The sequence below is a fragment of the Typopeltis vanoorti genome, chromosome 12, assembly GCF_054136105.1.
Source record: "Typopeltis vanoorti isolate ZY-2024b chromosome 12, IOZ_Tvanoo_1.0, whole genome shotgun sequence".
NCBI classification, from domain to species: Eukaryota; Metazoa; Arthropoda; class Arachnida; order Uropygi; family Thelyphonidae; genus Typopeltis; species Typopeltis vanoorti.
Genome location: NC_143560.1, coordinates 17,717,721 through 17,733,685, shown reverse-complemented (window position 1 = coordinate 17,733,685; position 15,965 = coordinate 17,717,721). Strand labels below are relative to the sequence as shown.

Genomic DNA, 15,965 nt, shown 5'->3' with positions numbered 1-15,965 from the left:
TAAGTTTATAGACTAGCGAAGTACTGTGCGTCCGATCTAATAATTTCTAATTAACCTAAGAAATTCTTCAACGTCTCTTCAAAGCGTAATCGTTCTGGATATATATTTCACTATTGTCTCATTTTGTGCACGTACACCCCCACTTTCCTCAAAATATTGACATTCTTTAGGGATGATCCACTAAGTAACTTGCCTAAAATAATCATTGAACTGTCAATGATGTGTTTAACCATATTATTAAACTGTCAGCGTTTAATAATGTGGTTAAACGTAAGCATAAGTAATTGAAATGAGGCGAATTTGATTGGATTTTCAAGCGAATTTTAGTATTTTCATATCCAGTGAGGGAGTGATGCTTGCGAAGCGAAAACTGTGATAAACATGCATGGTCGTAGTCACGTGGTTTTTGAGAATGGTTGTTCTGAAAACTGAAGAATGGTTGTTCGCGGATTATACGGTTTTCGCTTCTTCGAAGCTGCAAATTATGTCGGAAGAACCCGCTTGGTGAGATATACAGGAATATATTATTTTATCATACATTGCGTTATAAAATGTCCATATTTAAAATTTCGGTATTACCCGGTTTAAACTAAAAAAAAAAAAAAATTGCTAAATTTGTCATTTACTTTTCACAATTCTATCGCCTTTGATTTCATTCTATGCTGATAAGTGAGTTACCATTATATTATTTACTGGCGTCTGCATGGATTTGGAAAACTCATTTCAAGGAATCTCTCACTGACCGTTATTCTTACTATACTTATCATTCTTCTTCATAAACTCCTTCACTGTCAGATCACTCACAATTCCTATAGCAATCCATTCCAGTCATTCACCACTTTCCGACATAAGATTAGACTCCACACCTTTACTAATCACACTTTTGCATTTTCCAGGAGTGATTCTAGTGCACTTCCATTTGTTATATATTGAAAATTTTCCTTTGTATCGAATTTTTAGAAACTCTTTAGTAATTTTATAAATTTGTAGCATGCCCATTGTTTTCATTTATGTAAATGACCAGACCAAGAACAAGTTATTTGACTGTAAACAAGAAGAATGTAAGACTGGATATCAGGAGGTTGTTTAGAAGGATGAAAGATAATAATGTGATAGGAAAGGTAGTCGGTGTTGCCCAGCGAAAGTGATGAGATGAGGCAGAGAGCAAAGATTATGAATGATATGTTAGCAGAAATGTATGAAAAGAAAGGAATGCAGTTATTAATGTGTAGAATGAGTGTGAAGGATAAATTAGAGCATATAAGGTGATGGTTTTGGTGCAAGTCATTTGAAAAGACTGCTGCCTGAAGGAAGAGTAATGAGTGCAGAGAATGAATCTGAGCAAATAAGAAATGATGTGAAAAAGTGGGAGAGAGTAAGGAAGGAGAAATTGAATGCTGCTTATGAATGGAGAAGTGGGTAGCATGAGTATAGAGAATGAGAGAACAAGCATGCAAGACATGCAAGGAAACAGGGAGACTCTGTGTGGACAGGGGGGGCCAGTGTGAGAAAAGTTGATGCTCAAAGAGGAATGAATGTGTATGAAGATAAGGGAATTCGATGTAGAGAGAACAGTTTTATTTGAAGAAGGTTCTGGGATGGATCAGGAGAAAAAGAAATGGCTTAAGGAAGGTATGGAGAAGTCACATCTAATAAGTGGTATCAGTTAAACTTGTTATAAATCTGGAAATAAGTTGTGTACATACAAATGATAGAGGTATCAGACAAGGGAAATGAAATGTTTGCATTGATTGAGCTCATTCACCCAAAAATTGTTGGAGTGTGTGAGACATGATTGGATGATGATAACATTCTGACAGAAATAGAAATGGAAGGGTGTGATATATTTCGTGAAGATAAGGTAAAAAAAGGAAGTGGAGTGCTATTGATTATAGAAAAAGAGTTATGTCCATACAAGGTAGAGGTGCAAGCAGGGCTGGTGCTACCATTTAGGCAAACTAGGCAACTGCCTAGGCCTCAAGCCATGAAGGGTCATTCTTTATACTCATGCTACCCACTTCTCCATTCATAAGCAGTTCAATTTCTCCTTCAAAACTTCAAGCTATGCTTTATTCATACTTTACTAAAATACCAAAATTAAATAGTGATATATGATTTAGGTGTTGATTCATTTTCCTTATCCTTCACACATCACACTATTTTACTATTTAACTCTTGGTTCTTTTTTTGTTCCTTACATAAATGATTTGAGCTTACCACTATTTAAAATTCAGTTAAGATAAATATTTTAAAACGTTAACATTTTAAAATATTAAATTTCGGTATTTTATAACTTTTTTTTTTTTTGTAAATGAATTATAATAGAGAATTTTTAAATTAATTAAAAAAGAAAATAAAAAAAGCCCTATTAATTTACCTATTAATTTAACCTGAAAGACAATTTTATTTTGTTTAATGTCAATTAGAAACATTTTAGTTTATGAAATAAGGGGTGCACTTGTAAACTTTTCCTAGGGCCCTGGCACCGACAGTGGGTGCAAAGGGAAAATAGAGGCAGTATGATGTGAGATAGAAGTGAACACCTGGTAATGTGGAGGGTAGTGACCAGGAAATATATAACCAAATTAGACAAGCAAATGGGAAAAGGGTGATCATTATGGGTGATTTTAATTACAGCAATAGTTTGGAAGCACAAGATAGCAACAAGAATTGAAGAAAATGAGTTTCTTGAGTTTTTGAGGGACAACTACCTCAGGCAGTATGTAACAGAGGGTGCACAAGGACTAAGGATCTTGGATTTGATCATATCATCAGAAGATGTTATAAATGAGGTGTCAAATCTCCATCCAGTTGGTGAGAGTGACCCTGAAGCGATTACCTGGGTGGTTGCCAGCCACGTGAGGACTTCTGTGAGGGAAAGGGTATATGTAAAACTATAAGGCTGGTAATTATGAGCTCAGGAGGCAGCTTGCAGCTGTAGCATGGAATAAGGAGTTAGATAGAAAGGAGGTCAGTGTTGCTTTGGTGATATTTAAGAACTATCCAGTAGAAGCAGTGTCTAAATGCATTCCAAGGGCCAGAAGGTTAAATAAGGTAGGTGTGAAATGGATCAGTGAAAAGATTAGGCATGTAATTAGTCAGGTTAGCATATCCACTTTCCAGCCAAAAGGCTGCGGGTTCGAATCCTACTGTGGGCATGGATGTTTGTGATCGTCTGTGAAAATACCAGTGGTGGTGGTCGGCAGTAGATGATGAAGGTAGTTGCAATTGGTGGGGACAGAGAGTTCTAGAGTAGGTGGACTCCCTGGAGGTGTTATGTAATAATAATGATAATAATAATATAGAGAAACAAGGCATTATGGAGGCAACATAAGATGATTCATAATAATCAATTTCATGAAGGGTACAAAGAACAGTCAGGGAGGATGACTCAATTGGTAAGGGTAGCAAAAGTGCAGTATGAGCAGCAGTTAGCTAATGAAGGCAGAAAAAAGAAAGTGTTATGATGGTAGGATGATATTGATTAGAGAAAATGGTATAAGGACAACTGTTGCAGATGATATTGTTGAGATATTTAACGAGCAATTCATAAAGCTCTTCTTTCCTTGTGAACTTGACATCATACATGATGTCGCATTCACAAAGAAGAACAGAGAGCAGAGGATGGGTAGGAAAGGCTGGCTGTGAATAAGCAAGACGTATATGGGGAATTGAGAAAACTTAATGTTAATAAGGCCGTGAGACTTGATATATCACCACATATATTGAAGGTATGTGCCGTGGAGGGGGGGTTGCCATCTGTAATAGCATATTTGTTTATTATGAGTCTTACACTGAATCAAGTTCCAAATTAGTGGAATGAAGGGAAGCTTGTGCTGCATTGTAAGGGAGGTGACAAAACTCAAGCATCAAATTATAGGTTAATCTCTGTGTCAAATTATGGTTAAAGTGTTAGAGAAGAAGCTAGTGAGAACCTCAATCCAGAATTTGGTTGACAACAGTAGTATTATCACCATGTTGTGAGCCTTGGTTCTGAATGCTTTTGTGTAGATTTGTGTCCCAGTCAGTGCCCTGGACTCCACATTTAGGTGTCGGCTGATGGATGGTAGTGTTTACATTATCCTTCAGAGCACCCTACGGTCATGTTCAGTAATCTGTGATCATCCACTGCAGGTAACACTTGCAGCTGACTCTCTGCACTTCCATCCTGGTATGGTATCCTTGATTATTGACCTCAGATGGCCCTATATGTCAACAATTTTCTGAACAGATAGGCCTGCAAAGTGGCATCTTATCATAACACCTTTTTCAAACTCTGTCAGTTCCCTTGTGGCCATTTCACTTAGACACAGTTGCACTGACTAGGGATTGTCATGTTCCCCCAATTTATACTGGCTAGAAATACATGACTCATTATATGAGCACAGTGGATCTTGCCAGTGTGGATGTCTATTGACTTCTTTCCAAGCAGTGTATATATGTCAGATTATTAAAATATAGAAGAAAAAAACCCCAATAAAACAAGGTATTTTAACCAGAAGAACTGTTATCAATAGAATGCTGTATATGCAGATGATCAGAGTTATATGAAAAGACAATGAGGATGACCTTCAAAAATCAGTTTATGAATTAAACAAAATAAACCAACAATACAATTTGAAAATTTCACAAAAGAAGAAAAAAGTCATGGAATTTAAAGGTCGAGATCATGTTGGATCAAAACTAGTCATAAAAAATAAAATAATAGAAGAAGTAACACAGTTTAATTATTTAGGTTGCATAATAACATTTCTAAAAGATAAACATATAGATGAATAAATTAATTAATTTCAGAAAATTTGTGGAAGAATTAAAAGGCACTAAATAAAAAACAAGATGAGAAAAAAAAAATCAACTAAAATTTTATAAAGTAATGACTTCACACTATTATATGGTTCAGAAACACTGTTAGAAAGATGAAAATAAAATGCAAGCAAAAATTAGATTTTTACGAGCAAGTAAAAGATCCACAAAATTAGGTCATATATAAAATGAACACATCAGAAGAAAGCTAGACATTTACAACAAAGGGAAAGATCAAGGAATACAGAGAGAAATGGAAAGAGTTTGTATTTAAGGTGGCAAAGATATCAGCTATCAATAGAGGTGGATAGATATAGCCCAAAGATAGATAGATAGACAGAGAGAGAGGAAGACAATGAGGTATAGGCAGAACAGGCAAATGTTTAATCCTTGAAGAAAAGAAGGTCACAGCTGCTTTGGAGAGGGAAATGGATACACAGTGGACAGCAGTATACTTAGATTTTGCAAAAGCTTTTAATAGATTCTTCTTCATCTCATCTGTCTGGTGATGGGTTGGGTCCCCCTTTGTACAATGTCTCCAAATGGTTCTATTTCTAGTCTTGAACATGGTAACGAAGTTGGGAAATTTGCCTCTTTCTTTTAAGGATTTGAGCCAACTTTTTCTCGGTCTTTCAGGTAGGTGCTGTTTTTCTGTTCTTCCATTTAGCACGATGTTTGGAAGTCTGTGAAGAGGAATTCTCTGGACATGGCTGAACCATTGGAGCTGTTGTTGAAGAATAATGTCTGTGAGGTTGTCCTGGTAGTTGAGGTCTTGCTTTACTTCTGCAGTTTTATGTTCAGTCCAATGTGTTTTGTTTATTTGTCTTAGGCACTTCCCCTCGAATGTACTTGTTTTGAGTAGTTCCTTCTTAGTGAGTTGCCATGACTCACTTCCACATGTTGCTCTAGGGATGATCATGGCTTTGAATAGTTTGATTATAAGATGTTTCAAGAGTTTGTTATTGTTCCATGTTTTGTTTAATTTATTCATGTTCGACCATCCAGTGTTAATTCTGTGTTTTACTGTTTCAGTGCTGTCTAAAATGTGTGTAATGGTGCTTCCTAAGTAGCCAAAGGATTTTATTTGTTCTAGGGTTTGGTTCTCCAGGGTTATTGAGCTGTTTTCAACTTCTCATCCTATTTTCATTATTTTGGTCTTACTGCTGTTGATCCTCATTCCGAAGTTTTTACATGCTTCATTTAGAAGCTGGACTGTTTTTTATAATTGTATCTTGGATACTGCCAAGATTATTATATCATTGGCATATAGTATTGGTTTATATGTTTTTTTTTTCTTTGTTCAATAATTTCTTGATTGTAACTGAAAATAAATAAACCATGTATTATATTTGCAGTGTTTTTTTTTTAAGTTTTATCGCACTTTAGTACATATACTTTAGTACTGAATGTATCTCTCAGATACATGCAACTTACTCTGCAATTTTTTTCGACTGCGACCTCCACAGGGTTAAATTTGATGAGTGCTTTTATGTCTTTGTAAAAGTTTGCAATGAAGGTCAACAATTTGAAATCTATTGATTTAAAGTTTAGGATGTTGATCAGTTTGTCTCTGTCTATGGAATCAAATTCTTGTTTAAAGTCAAGTTTTGATTGATTACCACATGATAATTTCATAATCAAACTAGAGTGGATGGGGGTTCGATATTAGACTAGTGCATTGGAGTAGAGATTGATTATCTGATAGGTGTCAGCAAGTTGTGTATGGGGTAGCAATATTCTGGAAGAGGAAGTCACTAAGTGTGCCTTAGGGATAAGTTTTAGGGCCATCGCTGTTTAAAATATATGGTTATAATTGGGAATGATTTAAATGGGGGATTCAAATTCAACAATGTTCAGTTGTTTGCAGATGATGCAAAGTTGGGAAAAAATATGAAGATAAGAGCAGCCTCACAAGAAAACTTGAATAGACTGAATGAATGGGTATGGGAGTGGGGATGCCAGATCAATGTTTCAAAATGTAAAATTCTAAAATTTGGAAAACAAAGATGGAATGTAGGAAATATTATTGGTGGTAAAGGGAATAAGAAATCTTGGGGTGATGGTGGATAGCGATCAAAAATTTACAGGACAACACAAGGAATTATAAATTAAAGATGCCAAGAAATTATATTCTTGGTTTAATCCTTTATCCAAATGTAAACAAACAAAGTTTGTGCCTGAAGTAATTTCAGGACTGGGCAATTTGTATATAGAAGCTAATCACTTCACATCACTTGCCTTAGTATCCCATAATACAAAACGCATATCCTTATGGATATGTGCTTTGCATATATATCCTTACAGACATGTATTTTGCATATATATCCTTACAGACATGTATTATGCTACGGATTATGGGAAAGGTCACACCAAGACCAATTTCGACCTTTGTTGGAAGTTTTTTCACTTGGTTATACCATAAGTTAAAGATACCAAGAAATTATATACTTAGTTTAATCCTTGATCTAAGTGTAAGCAAACAAAGTAACCTTTTTATTAACTTACTCTCTAAATTCAGAGTAATTTAATAAAAAGGTGGCACACCGTTTGGCAACTCCTATAGGTAAAGATGACCTCGCCATTGCTTCTGCCTGGTATCTTCACCTCTGGGCCTGGCTCCCACTGAAGAGACCTCAATGAAGGTCGAAACTAGTCTGGGTAGTGGCCCTTCCCTTAATGCATAACATTATACATATCCGCAAGGAGATGTGTTTTGCATTATGGAAGATACTGAGATAGGAGTGATGTTAGCTTGGTCCACCTTTGCTATGGTGTTATGGGAGTTGCCCGGTGTTGTTTCAGGTGTGCCTGAAAATATCTTCAGGACTTACCCCAGTCCTGAAGATATTTTCAGGCGCAAACTTTGTTTGCTCACACTTGGATGAAGGATTAAACTAAATTTATTATTGCCTAACCAAGTGAAAAATAAACTTTCAACAAAAAACATAATACCTATAGCAAACTGGAATGCAAGAGGAATAGCATATAAAGAAATAGAATTAGACCAATTTAAATGAAAGAAATTTTCAAATAGCAGTAATCACTGAAACAAAAAAGAAATTAAAATGAACCATGAAAACTGACATTTTTAATGTAATATATAGTGGAGTTGACAGAGACCAAAGAGTACAAGCAGGTGTTATGATCTGGATTCATAATTCCTTTTCAAAACAGTTAAAACATTATAAATTATGGAATGAAAGAATAATAGAAACTAGAATAAAAATAGATAGAGGTGATTTAACAATAATTAGTATATATGCCCCAGAAGAAGGAAGAGAACAAGATAATATATTTTATAATTAGTTACAAAATATATATATAATAAAATAAAAAGGATTATATAATATTAGCAGGAGACCTAAATGCAAGAATTGGAAACACAGAAATTAATAATAATATAGGAATATATGGAGGGCATACCCTAAACAGGAATGGTAAAAAATTTATCAAGTTTGTAGTTTATAATAACCTTAAAATAATGAATTCTTTCTATAAACATAAAGACATACATAAATATACTTGGTCAGCAAGAGGATGGAAATCAATATTAGATTATTTTTTCTTAAATAAAAAGACATTCAAGTTCTCTTTAGATGTTAGAGTTCACAGAGGATATGAAATAAGTAGTGACCACTTCCTTGTTAAAATAAAATTAAGATTACCACCTAAATGGCTACAAATAATAACAGAAAGAAATTTTAAAATACTTGTTTATAAAACTAGATTACTAAATGTACAAAGAATTAACAAATATTTAGATGAAATAAATCAAAATGAAGAAATAGAAATTGAATGGCTTAATATAAAAACGATACTAAATACAGCAGCAAATGCAAGTAGGACAGACCAAAAAATTCAATAAAAGAAAAAAAACAACTGAAGATACAGGATGATACAATCAAAGAAATAATCAAAATGAAAAAAGAAGCCTATCATAAATGGTTAAGCAATAAAAGATTAGAAGATGAAACAGAATATAAAAGAATAAGAGCCATGACTAAAAGAGAAGTCAGAAAAAGGCATAGAGAATCATGGAACAAATTTGTTTCTAATTTAGAACATGATTTATATAAAATAAGGCCCAATGTATATAAGATATTGAAACACTTAGGTACAGATACTAAAGAAAAGATAAGAATTAAACACCGAATTGAAATTAGAAGAATTTCTATACAGAATTATGGACAAAATATTTTAAAAAAGATAACCGGCAAACATTTAATGAAAAGTAAATAACTAAAGAACTAGAAATCAGCCTGAAAGAAACAAGAAATGAAAAATCACCTGGAGAAGATAAATTAGGTTCAGAATTATATAAATATGCAGGAACAAGGTTCAAAGAAAGACTCCTATTATTTTTAAATAAAATTATTCAACTAGTAACCCCTCCCACCAATAGAATGGAAAAAAAGCAATTGTGATCTCATCTTCCTTTTCCCTTCTTTTACCTTGCGATGTCAAGGATTTACTAATCATCAGACCTCAAACTGTTCACAGGATAAGGTGATCAGCCCTGTGTATCCTATGTCCATAGTGTTGAGTTCTCAAAGCCAGTTTGCCTGCTTTGCAGGATGATAAACCCAGGATAAACTGAGGAAAAAACCCTACTGTCCACTCCCAGACTGGCTAACTTGACTATGGCTGAGGGAGATCCTTCAGCTTCTCACGTTACCGACGGGAATCGAACCTAGGACACTCCTTCCCCAGGCATATGGTTGCAAAGCACACACCCACTAGGCTAACAGTGCAGACAAGCAATTGTGATCCCTATCTTTAAAAAAGGCAGTAGAGATGACTCTAAAAACTGTAGAGGTATAAGTGTACTAGATTCCTGTTACAAAATATATAGCAGAATTTTAAATGACAAACTAATAAAATATTCTGAAAACTTTATTTTAGAAGTACAGAATGGATTTAGAAAAGTACGATCATGTATAGACCTGGCCTTCTGCCTAAAATTAATAATAGAGAAAAAAGAGAATGCAGTTTAGAAACACATATTACATTTATTGACTTTGAAAAAGCATTTGACAAAGTTAAAAGAAGCATTTTATTTAACATACTAAAAGAAAGAAAAATACCAAATAATATTCTAAAAGCTATCATAAGTATATATGAAAATAATCAAATACAAATAAGATTAAATCATGAGCTATCATATACAAGAGAGATAAACCAAGGAGTCCGACAGGGATGCCCTCTTTCAGTAACTCTTTTTATTTATCTAAATGAAATAATAATAATAAAAAAAAAAAAAGAATAAAAATTTTCATCAAGATATTAAACTTTCTCCTACTGTGAACTGAACTTAAACACTCTCCTTTTTGCCGAATTACAAACTCTGAAGATAACTTGCAGAAATGTATTTTAAATTTAAATGAGATAGCCAAAGATTATGGAATGATAATATCAACAGAAAAATCAAAAATGAAGGCCTTTAAACGACAAGATCCAGTAGGAACTAAAATAGTAATAGATAACAAGATTTTAGAACAAGTGAATTCATTTAATTACCTGGGATATATGATTACATATGAAAATGATATAAACTTAAAAATTGCCAAATATTTAAAAATGACAGGTGTATTTAACTCTATATTTAAACCAAACCTAGTACAAAAAGAAACCAGGCTAAAAGTATGGAAGTGAAATCTAGACAATAAAACAAAAAGACAAAGATCAATAACAGCTGAAATGAAGTTTTTGAGAAAAAACTGCAAAGTATACTCTATTTGATCACAAAAGAAACAAAGAATTTATGAAAGGATTAAACCAGGAATCAGTAATAGAAAATATTAAAAACTATAAACCCAAATGGATGGAACACTTTGAAAGAATGAAAACAGAAAGATTACCAAAACAAGCCCTAAATTCAAACTATTAGGAAAAAGAAAACCAGGACGTCCTCTTGAGAGATTCAACCATGATTTCTGAGGCCAGAACAAGCCACTCGAGGCCTAAATCCTTGTTAGGCATAATGATGATGATTATGCGACACCTCCAAGGAGTCTAAACGACTCATTGAGGGAGGACACCTACTCTACAAACTCTCCATCTCCATCACTCAGTCCACCAACTACAACAACCTCATCATCTACACCAGCGATTTTCATCCGGTGTGCCACAAGAGGTCTTCAGGTGTAGCGCAAGATTTATGAAAACATTAATTGAAAGAAATAATGTCATAATTTGTGCATTTATTTATTAGTGTCTGGTCTTCCCTCTTCTTGTGTGTGTAAATCAATCAAAATTATGCCTATTTTTTGCCAGATCATCAACAAAATTAAAAGAATATATTTTTAGTGTGCCACAGAATTTTAATAATTAGTCTAGGTGTGCTGTATTATGGAAAAGGTTGAAAATCACTGATCTACACCAATGCCATCTACTGCCCACCAGCACTGGTATTTTCACAGACAATCATGAACATCCATGCCCACAGCAGGATTCGAACCTGCAGCCATTTGGCTGGAGAGCGGATGCGCTAACCACTCGTTCAAGCAGGACAGGCCAGATTTGGTCATCTGATTTTCAAAAGGATGAAGAGATTGTAAATGGTCCAGAGTGACTGATTACAATCTCTTCATCCTTTTGAAAATCAGTTCAAAGATTAGAAGTAGTTTCAACATTCCAGAGATTAGAAGTAGTTTCTAATCTCTGGAATGTTGAATATGAGGAAAGGTTGAGAAGATGCAATTTAGAGAGTCTAGTGGATGAGGGGCAATATGATTTTTTGAGTTTGTAAGAGTATAGGATTAACATTGAAGATGTTTTTCATAAAATGGTGTGGAAATCAGGGGACATCAAGAAGTCATTCCTAGAAGCTGTATGAGCACGGTAGTCAGAAGCAAGTTTTTTGCTTGGAGCATTGTGAATGATTAGAATGCATTGCCTGAGAGTGTGGTGTCTATAGAGAATTTGAATGTGTTTAAGGCACAGAATGATTAGCACTCAACTTCCGAAAACCAGACAAGTCTATAAACCCAAAATTATTATTATTATGTAACACCTCTGGGAGTCCAATGACTCATCGAGGGAGGGCTCTCTATAACTCATCTCCACTGCTCAATTCACCAACTACCATCATCATCTATGCTAGCGACATCTACCACCCATCATCATCATCATCACTAGTAGTTTCACAAACAATCACAAACATCTATGCCCATGCCTGGAATCGAACCTGCAGCCTTTTGGCTGGAGAGCGGATATGTAGACCACTCGGCCAACCAGGCCGGCATATAGGAAAATTTTTACAGTAGAACTGTCATAGGTTTTGCCAAAATATCGGTAATATTAAGATTTTGTTACAGAAACACAAACCTTTCTGTTTTTGTCTCCAGGAAACAGTTGACCCAATGAAGACCACATCTTAAGGAATTTCACTGTTGTACACATGGACAGAACTGGAAGTGGTCCTTGCTCATGGAGGAGTATCTATCGTAGTGGACAGTCATACTTCTTTCTATCATGTCTAACTTAATATTGCTCTGGAAGCAGTAGTGATTTGATTCGCTTAATCATGGAATTTCTTGTTACAGCATGTTCAATTTATTTACCACTGACTGCTGAGTTAAATGAAATTGATTTTCATGACCTTATCTTGCAACTGCCTGAACCCATACTTCTGATGGGTAACTCTAATGGTCATAATACTCTGTGGGGTTGTTCCAGCACAAATAGACGAAGTTGAATCATTGAAAGCATTCTTGACAATAATGACCTCCCTTTTGAATAATAGACTCAATACTTTCTTCCGTATGCCCACATTCTTCCATATCGCTCATATTATGCAATTGATCTTGCATTCTTCTCCCCTTCCATTCTTTCACTGGTTACATGGGACATCGAAGAGAACATGTATGGAATTGATCACTTTTCTGTTCTCTGTACAATGTTTTCACAGTAATCATGTTCACCTACTCGGATGTCCATATGGAAAATGGACTAGGATAGGTGTTTGACTGATAGTATCAGTCAAACACCTATCAACGAAGCAGTAAAGTATATAACAGGCTGTGCTAAATGAATTCTGTTTGAAGGAAGCTCTTTTTGTGAAGGAATACAGTTGCAAACTTTGAATCTCTTTGGTATCTCAATGACATCATCTGGATAATTTCATGTGGGGAATAATTATTGGAAAGTTTGAAGGCCACAGAATTACTGATATTGCCATCAAGTTTGGAATCTGACATAGCATTGTATTCAGGCTCTGGGCAGCATTTCAAACCAATGAAATGTTTTCCAGACATATGCTAAAAGGTCACCCTCACTCTACTGTAGAGCACGAAGACAGATTTTTGGTTATAATAGCAAAACATAATCAACGCACCACAGCAAGTCAGCTCCATTCAAGCACAGGTAAGTGGATATCTCAACAAACTGGCAAGACTTCAGAAACAAGTAGACCTACATGCCTGAAGGCCTATAGTCTGCATACCTTTATCCACAGCTCATCATACAGCATGTTTTCAGTAGTGTTGTATCCATAAAAATTGAACAAGACACCAGTGGCCTAATGTACTCTTTACAGCTGAGAGTCATTTTCTCTGATTCTAGGCAACACTTGATTTGACATGAAAGTAATACTGCTTACCATCGTGAGAATGCTCTTGAAAGGGATAGATACAGCAGTGCTGGGGTCATGGTGTGGGGAGGCATTATGCTTAATGGATGTGCTGGAAAAAGGGATTATTTGGTGAATTATATTTCAACGAACTTCTTCAATGTCATATTCGATTGTTCCGTAGTGCTGTACATGAAGAATTCATTTGTATGGATAACAATGCCACACCACATTTTACACGAACAGTGGAGATACTTCTGCAAACTGAGGATATTAATCAAATTGATTAGCCAGCATTCCCCCCACCACCACCACCACCACCAGATCTCAGTCACATAGAACACATTTGGAATGGAGTAAGGAGACATATTGATGCTTGAAATTCCCGTCCAAAAAAAAACAAAAAAAACAAGGCCTTATCCTTGCTGTGAAGGAGGAGGAGGGTTGGGCCAGTTTGCCACAAGAACTCCTGAATCATTTGGTGCTAAGCTTGGTACAACGTTGTTAGGTACATCACAGTTTGGGGCAGACATATTCAATACTGAAATGTCTCTCTACACAGTTTTCTGTAAGCACTGTACATTAATTCCTTAACTATGTCCTTAGGAAATTTGTAATTTTTGCCAAAAATGTATTGCAATTTAATTAGTATGAAATTTATAACACATTTTTTGTGTAATACAATTTATTAGTATGGTGGCATTAAATTTTTGTCTGCATTTGGCTGTAGCCATGAAAATGTTTACATATGAAGGTAAAATTGTAGTTCATCTTTAGCTGCATGACACACACACACATGGCATGTGTGTGTGTGGTATTTTTAAATCTTATATATATATACACACACCACACACACATGCACGCACATAAAACTGTAGTTAATATTTAGCTTTTGGACACCAGTGAATTTTGTATAATGATTATACACACACACACACATGTGTGTGTGTGATATTTTTAAATCTTATGAGTGCTTTGTTTAAAAACTTCAGGAACTTATAACACATGAATTTTCTTTCTAGGGATCTGTTTTCATTTTCCATAGCTGTCGTGAATTGTAAGTATTTTTATTTTTTCTCCCTTCCTGGTAATGTACAGAAATTTATAGTATAGGTGTGGGGCAGTAATTGGATATGGATGCTTTGACATTGATTAGCACTCGTTATTTAGAGGATCAAACATAGGGATCCCAGATACATTGGAAAAAAATACGGGACACTTATGACTGAGGGTGAAAGTTTAGTATGCGCATGTATCACATATGCCAGTCTTACAAAATGATTCTAACTTTCCAAGTGTGTGGTAAGGTTTACTATGCACACACTTTACTAAGTATAAGTAAACAAATAACAACGCATCTACAGTTCCCTGTAATGATGAAGAGCGATGTTTGTAATAGAACAGAAATTATAACTCATCGATTTTGTTATTCAGTCTTGAACTCTAAAATACAGGACAAAAAGCTGTCCCGAAGAGTTTTCTCGGACAACAGGATGCATTAGCCAAAAACGGGACGATCCCATGTTTTACAGGACGTCTGGGATCCCTAATCAAACACCTCTAAGAATGATAATTAGCTAACTTTAGTTATCAAATTATTAGGTCTCATTATTAGGTTTAATGGGTGAATAATTATTCATCCCATTAAACGAGTATCTTCATGGATGTAAAGATATGTACTACCTGTGCGTGTGGATACACAAGTAGAAAAGCAAACAGTGACTAAATGTAAAAGTAGGATCCCAAAGTCCTAACTTGCACTCTCTTTGTGTGATGATGGGATCTTGCTTTTCTGTTGAAGGTCTCAAGATGATCGTTTCTCAGATTTTGGGTAAGGTGAGCCATCCCTCTTCATTGAAACTTAGTGAATGTTGCAGTACTTCGGTAGATTTCAAGAATAATCTTTCAGAGTTGTATTGACTTTTGCTTAAATGGAGGGTTCTTTCATTTGATCTATTGATCCATGTTGATGTGGTGGTCTGATATTCCATGACAGCTGGAATGCAGATAATGGGCAAAATTTCTCTGTTCATTTAGTTGTATGCTAGCTGTACTATCTGTTTTAACCAGTGGTGTAGCTAGAGCTTTTGCCACCCAGGGTGGTCCCTAAGTTTTTTCCCTCCTCTCAATACACACCAAAAAGACTACAGAAAGTCAAAAACAACGTATAGGGAAATAAATTAAAACACTATGTTTATTTTTGAAGTATAACTTTAATTTCAACACTCTAAAATGTTATTTTTCCTACTTTTCTTTTAGCAAAATCATTGATGACATTGGCGAAGTCTATTTCATAGTAATGTAGGTAATTCTTAATCAATTTTATTTAGAAAAAACTTCTCTCACAACTAGTGACACTTACTGCAGTTGTGAGGAAAATTCGCAGTAGTATTACAATATTTGGAACTGAGTTCTCGATACTGTATTTTAGAATTAACTGCAAAAGTTCAAAAAGGTTCAAAGTGCCGCCCAGGGCGGACCCCTCCCCGGAGTCGCCCGTAATAATAATAATTATGCTAATGCTGGTACTGAGCATTATCATGGAAATAATTATGAGGAGAGAACAAGTTTGACTTTGTGTTCATCCAGTTTG

General features: G+C 35.1%; 1 protein-coding gene across 1 annotated transcript in view; it reads left to right on the top strand.

Moving 5' to 3' along the window:
- Positions 1–366: 366 nt before the first annotated feature.
- Positions 367–15,965, top strand: part of CPT2 (Carnitine palmitoyltransferase 2) — a 153,521-nt gene continuing 137,922 nt past the window's right edge. Inside the window, exons 1-2 of the mRNA XM_090401463.1 lie at positions 367–504; positions 14,395–14,429. Of these exons, the coding sequence (XP_090257589.1) occupies positions 436–504; positions 14,395–14,429 (104 nt within the window). The 5' untranslated portion in view covers positions 367–435. The remainder of the gene's footprint in view (positions 505–14,394; positions 14,430–15,965) is intronic.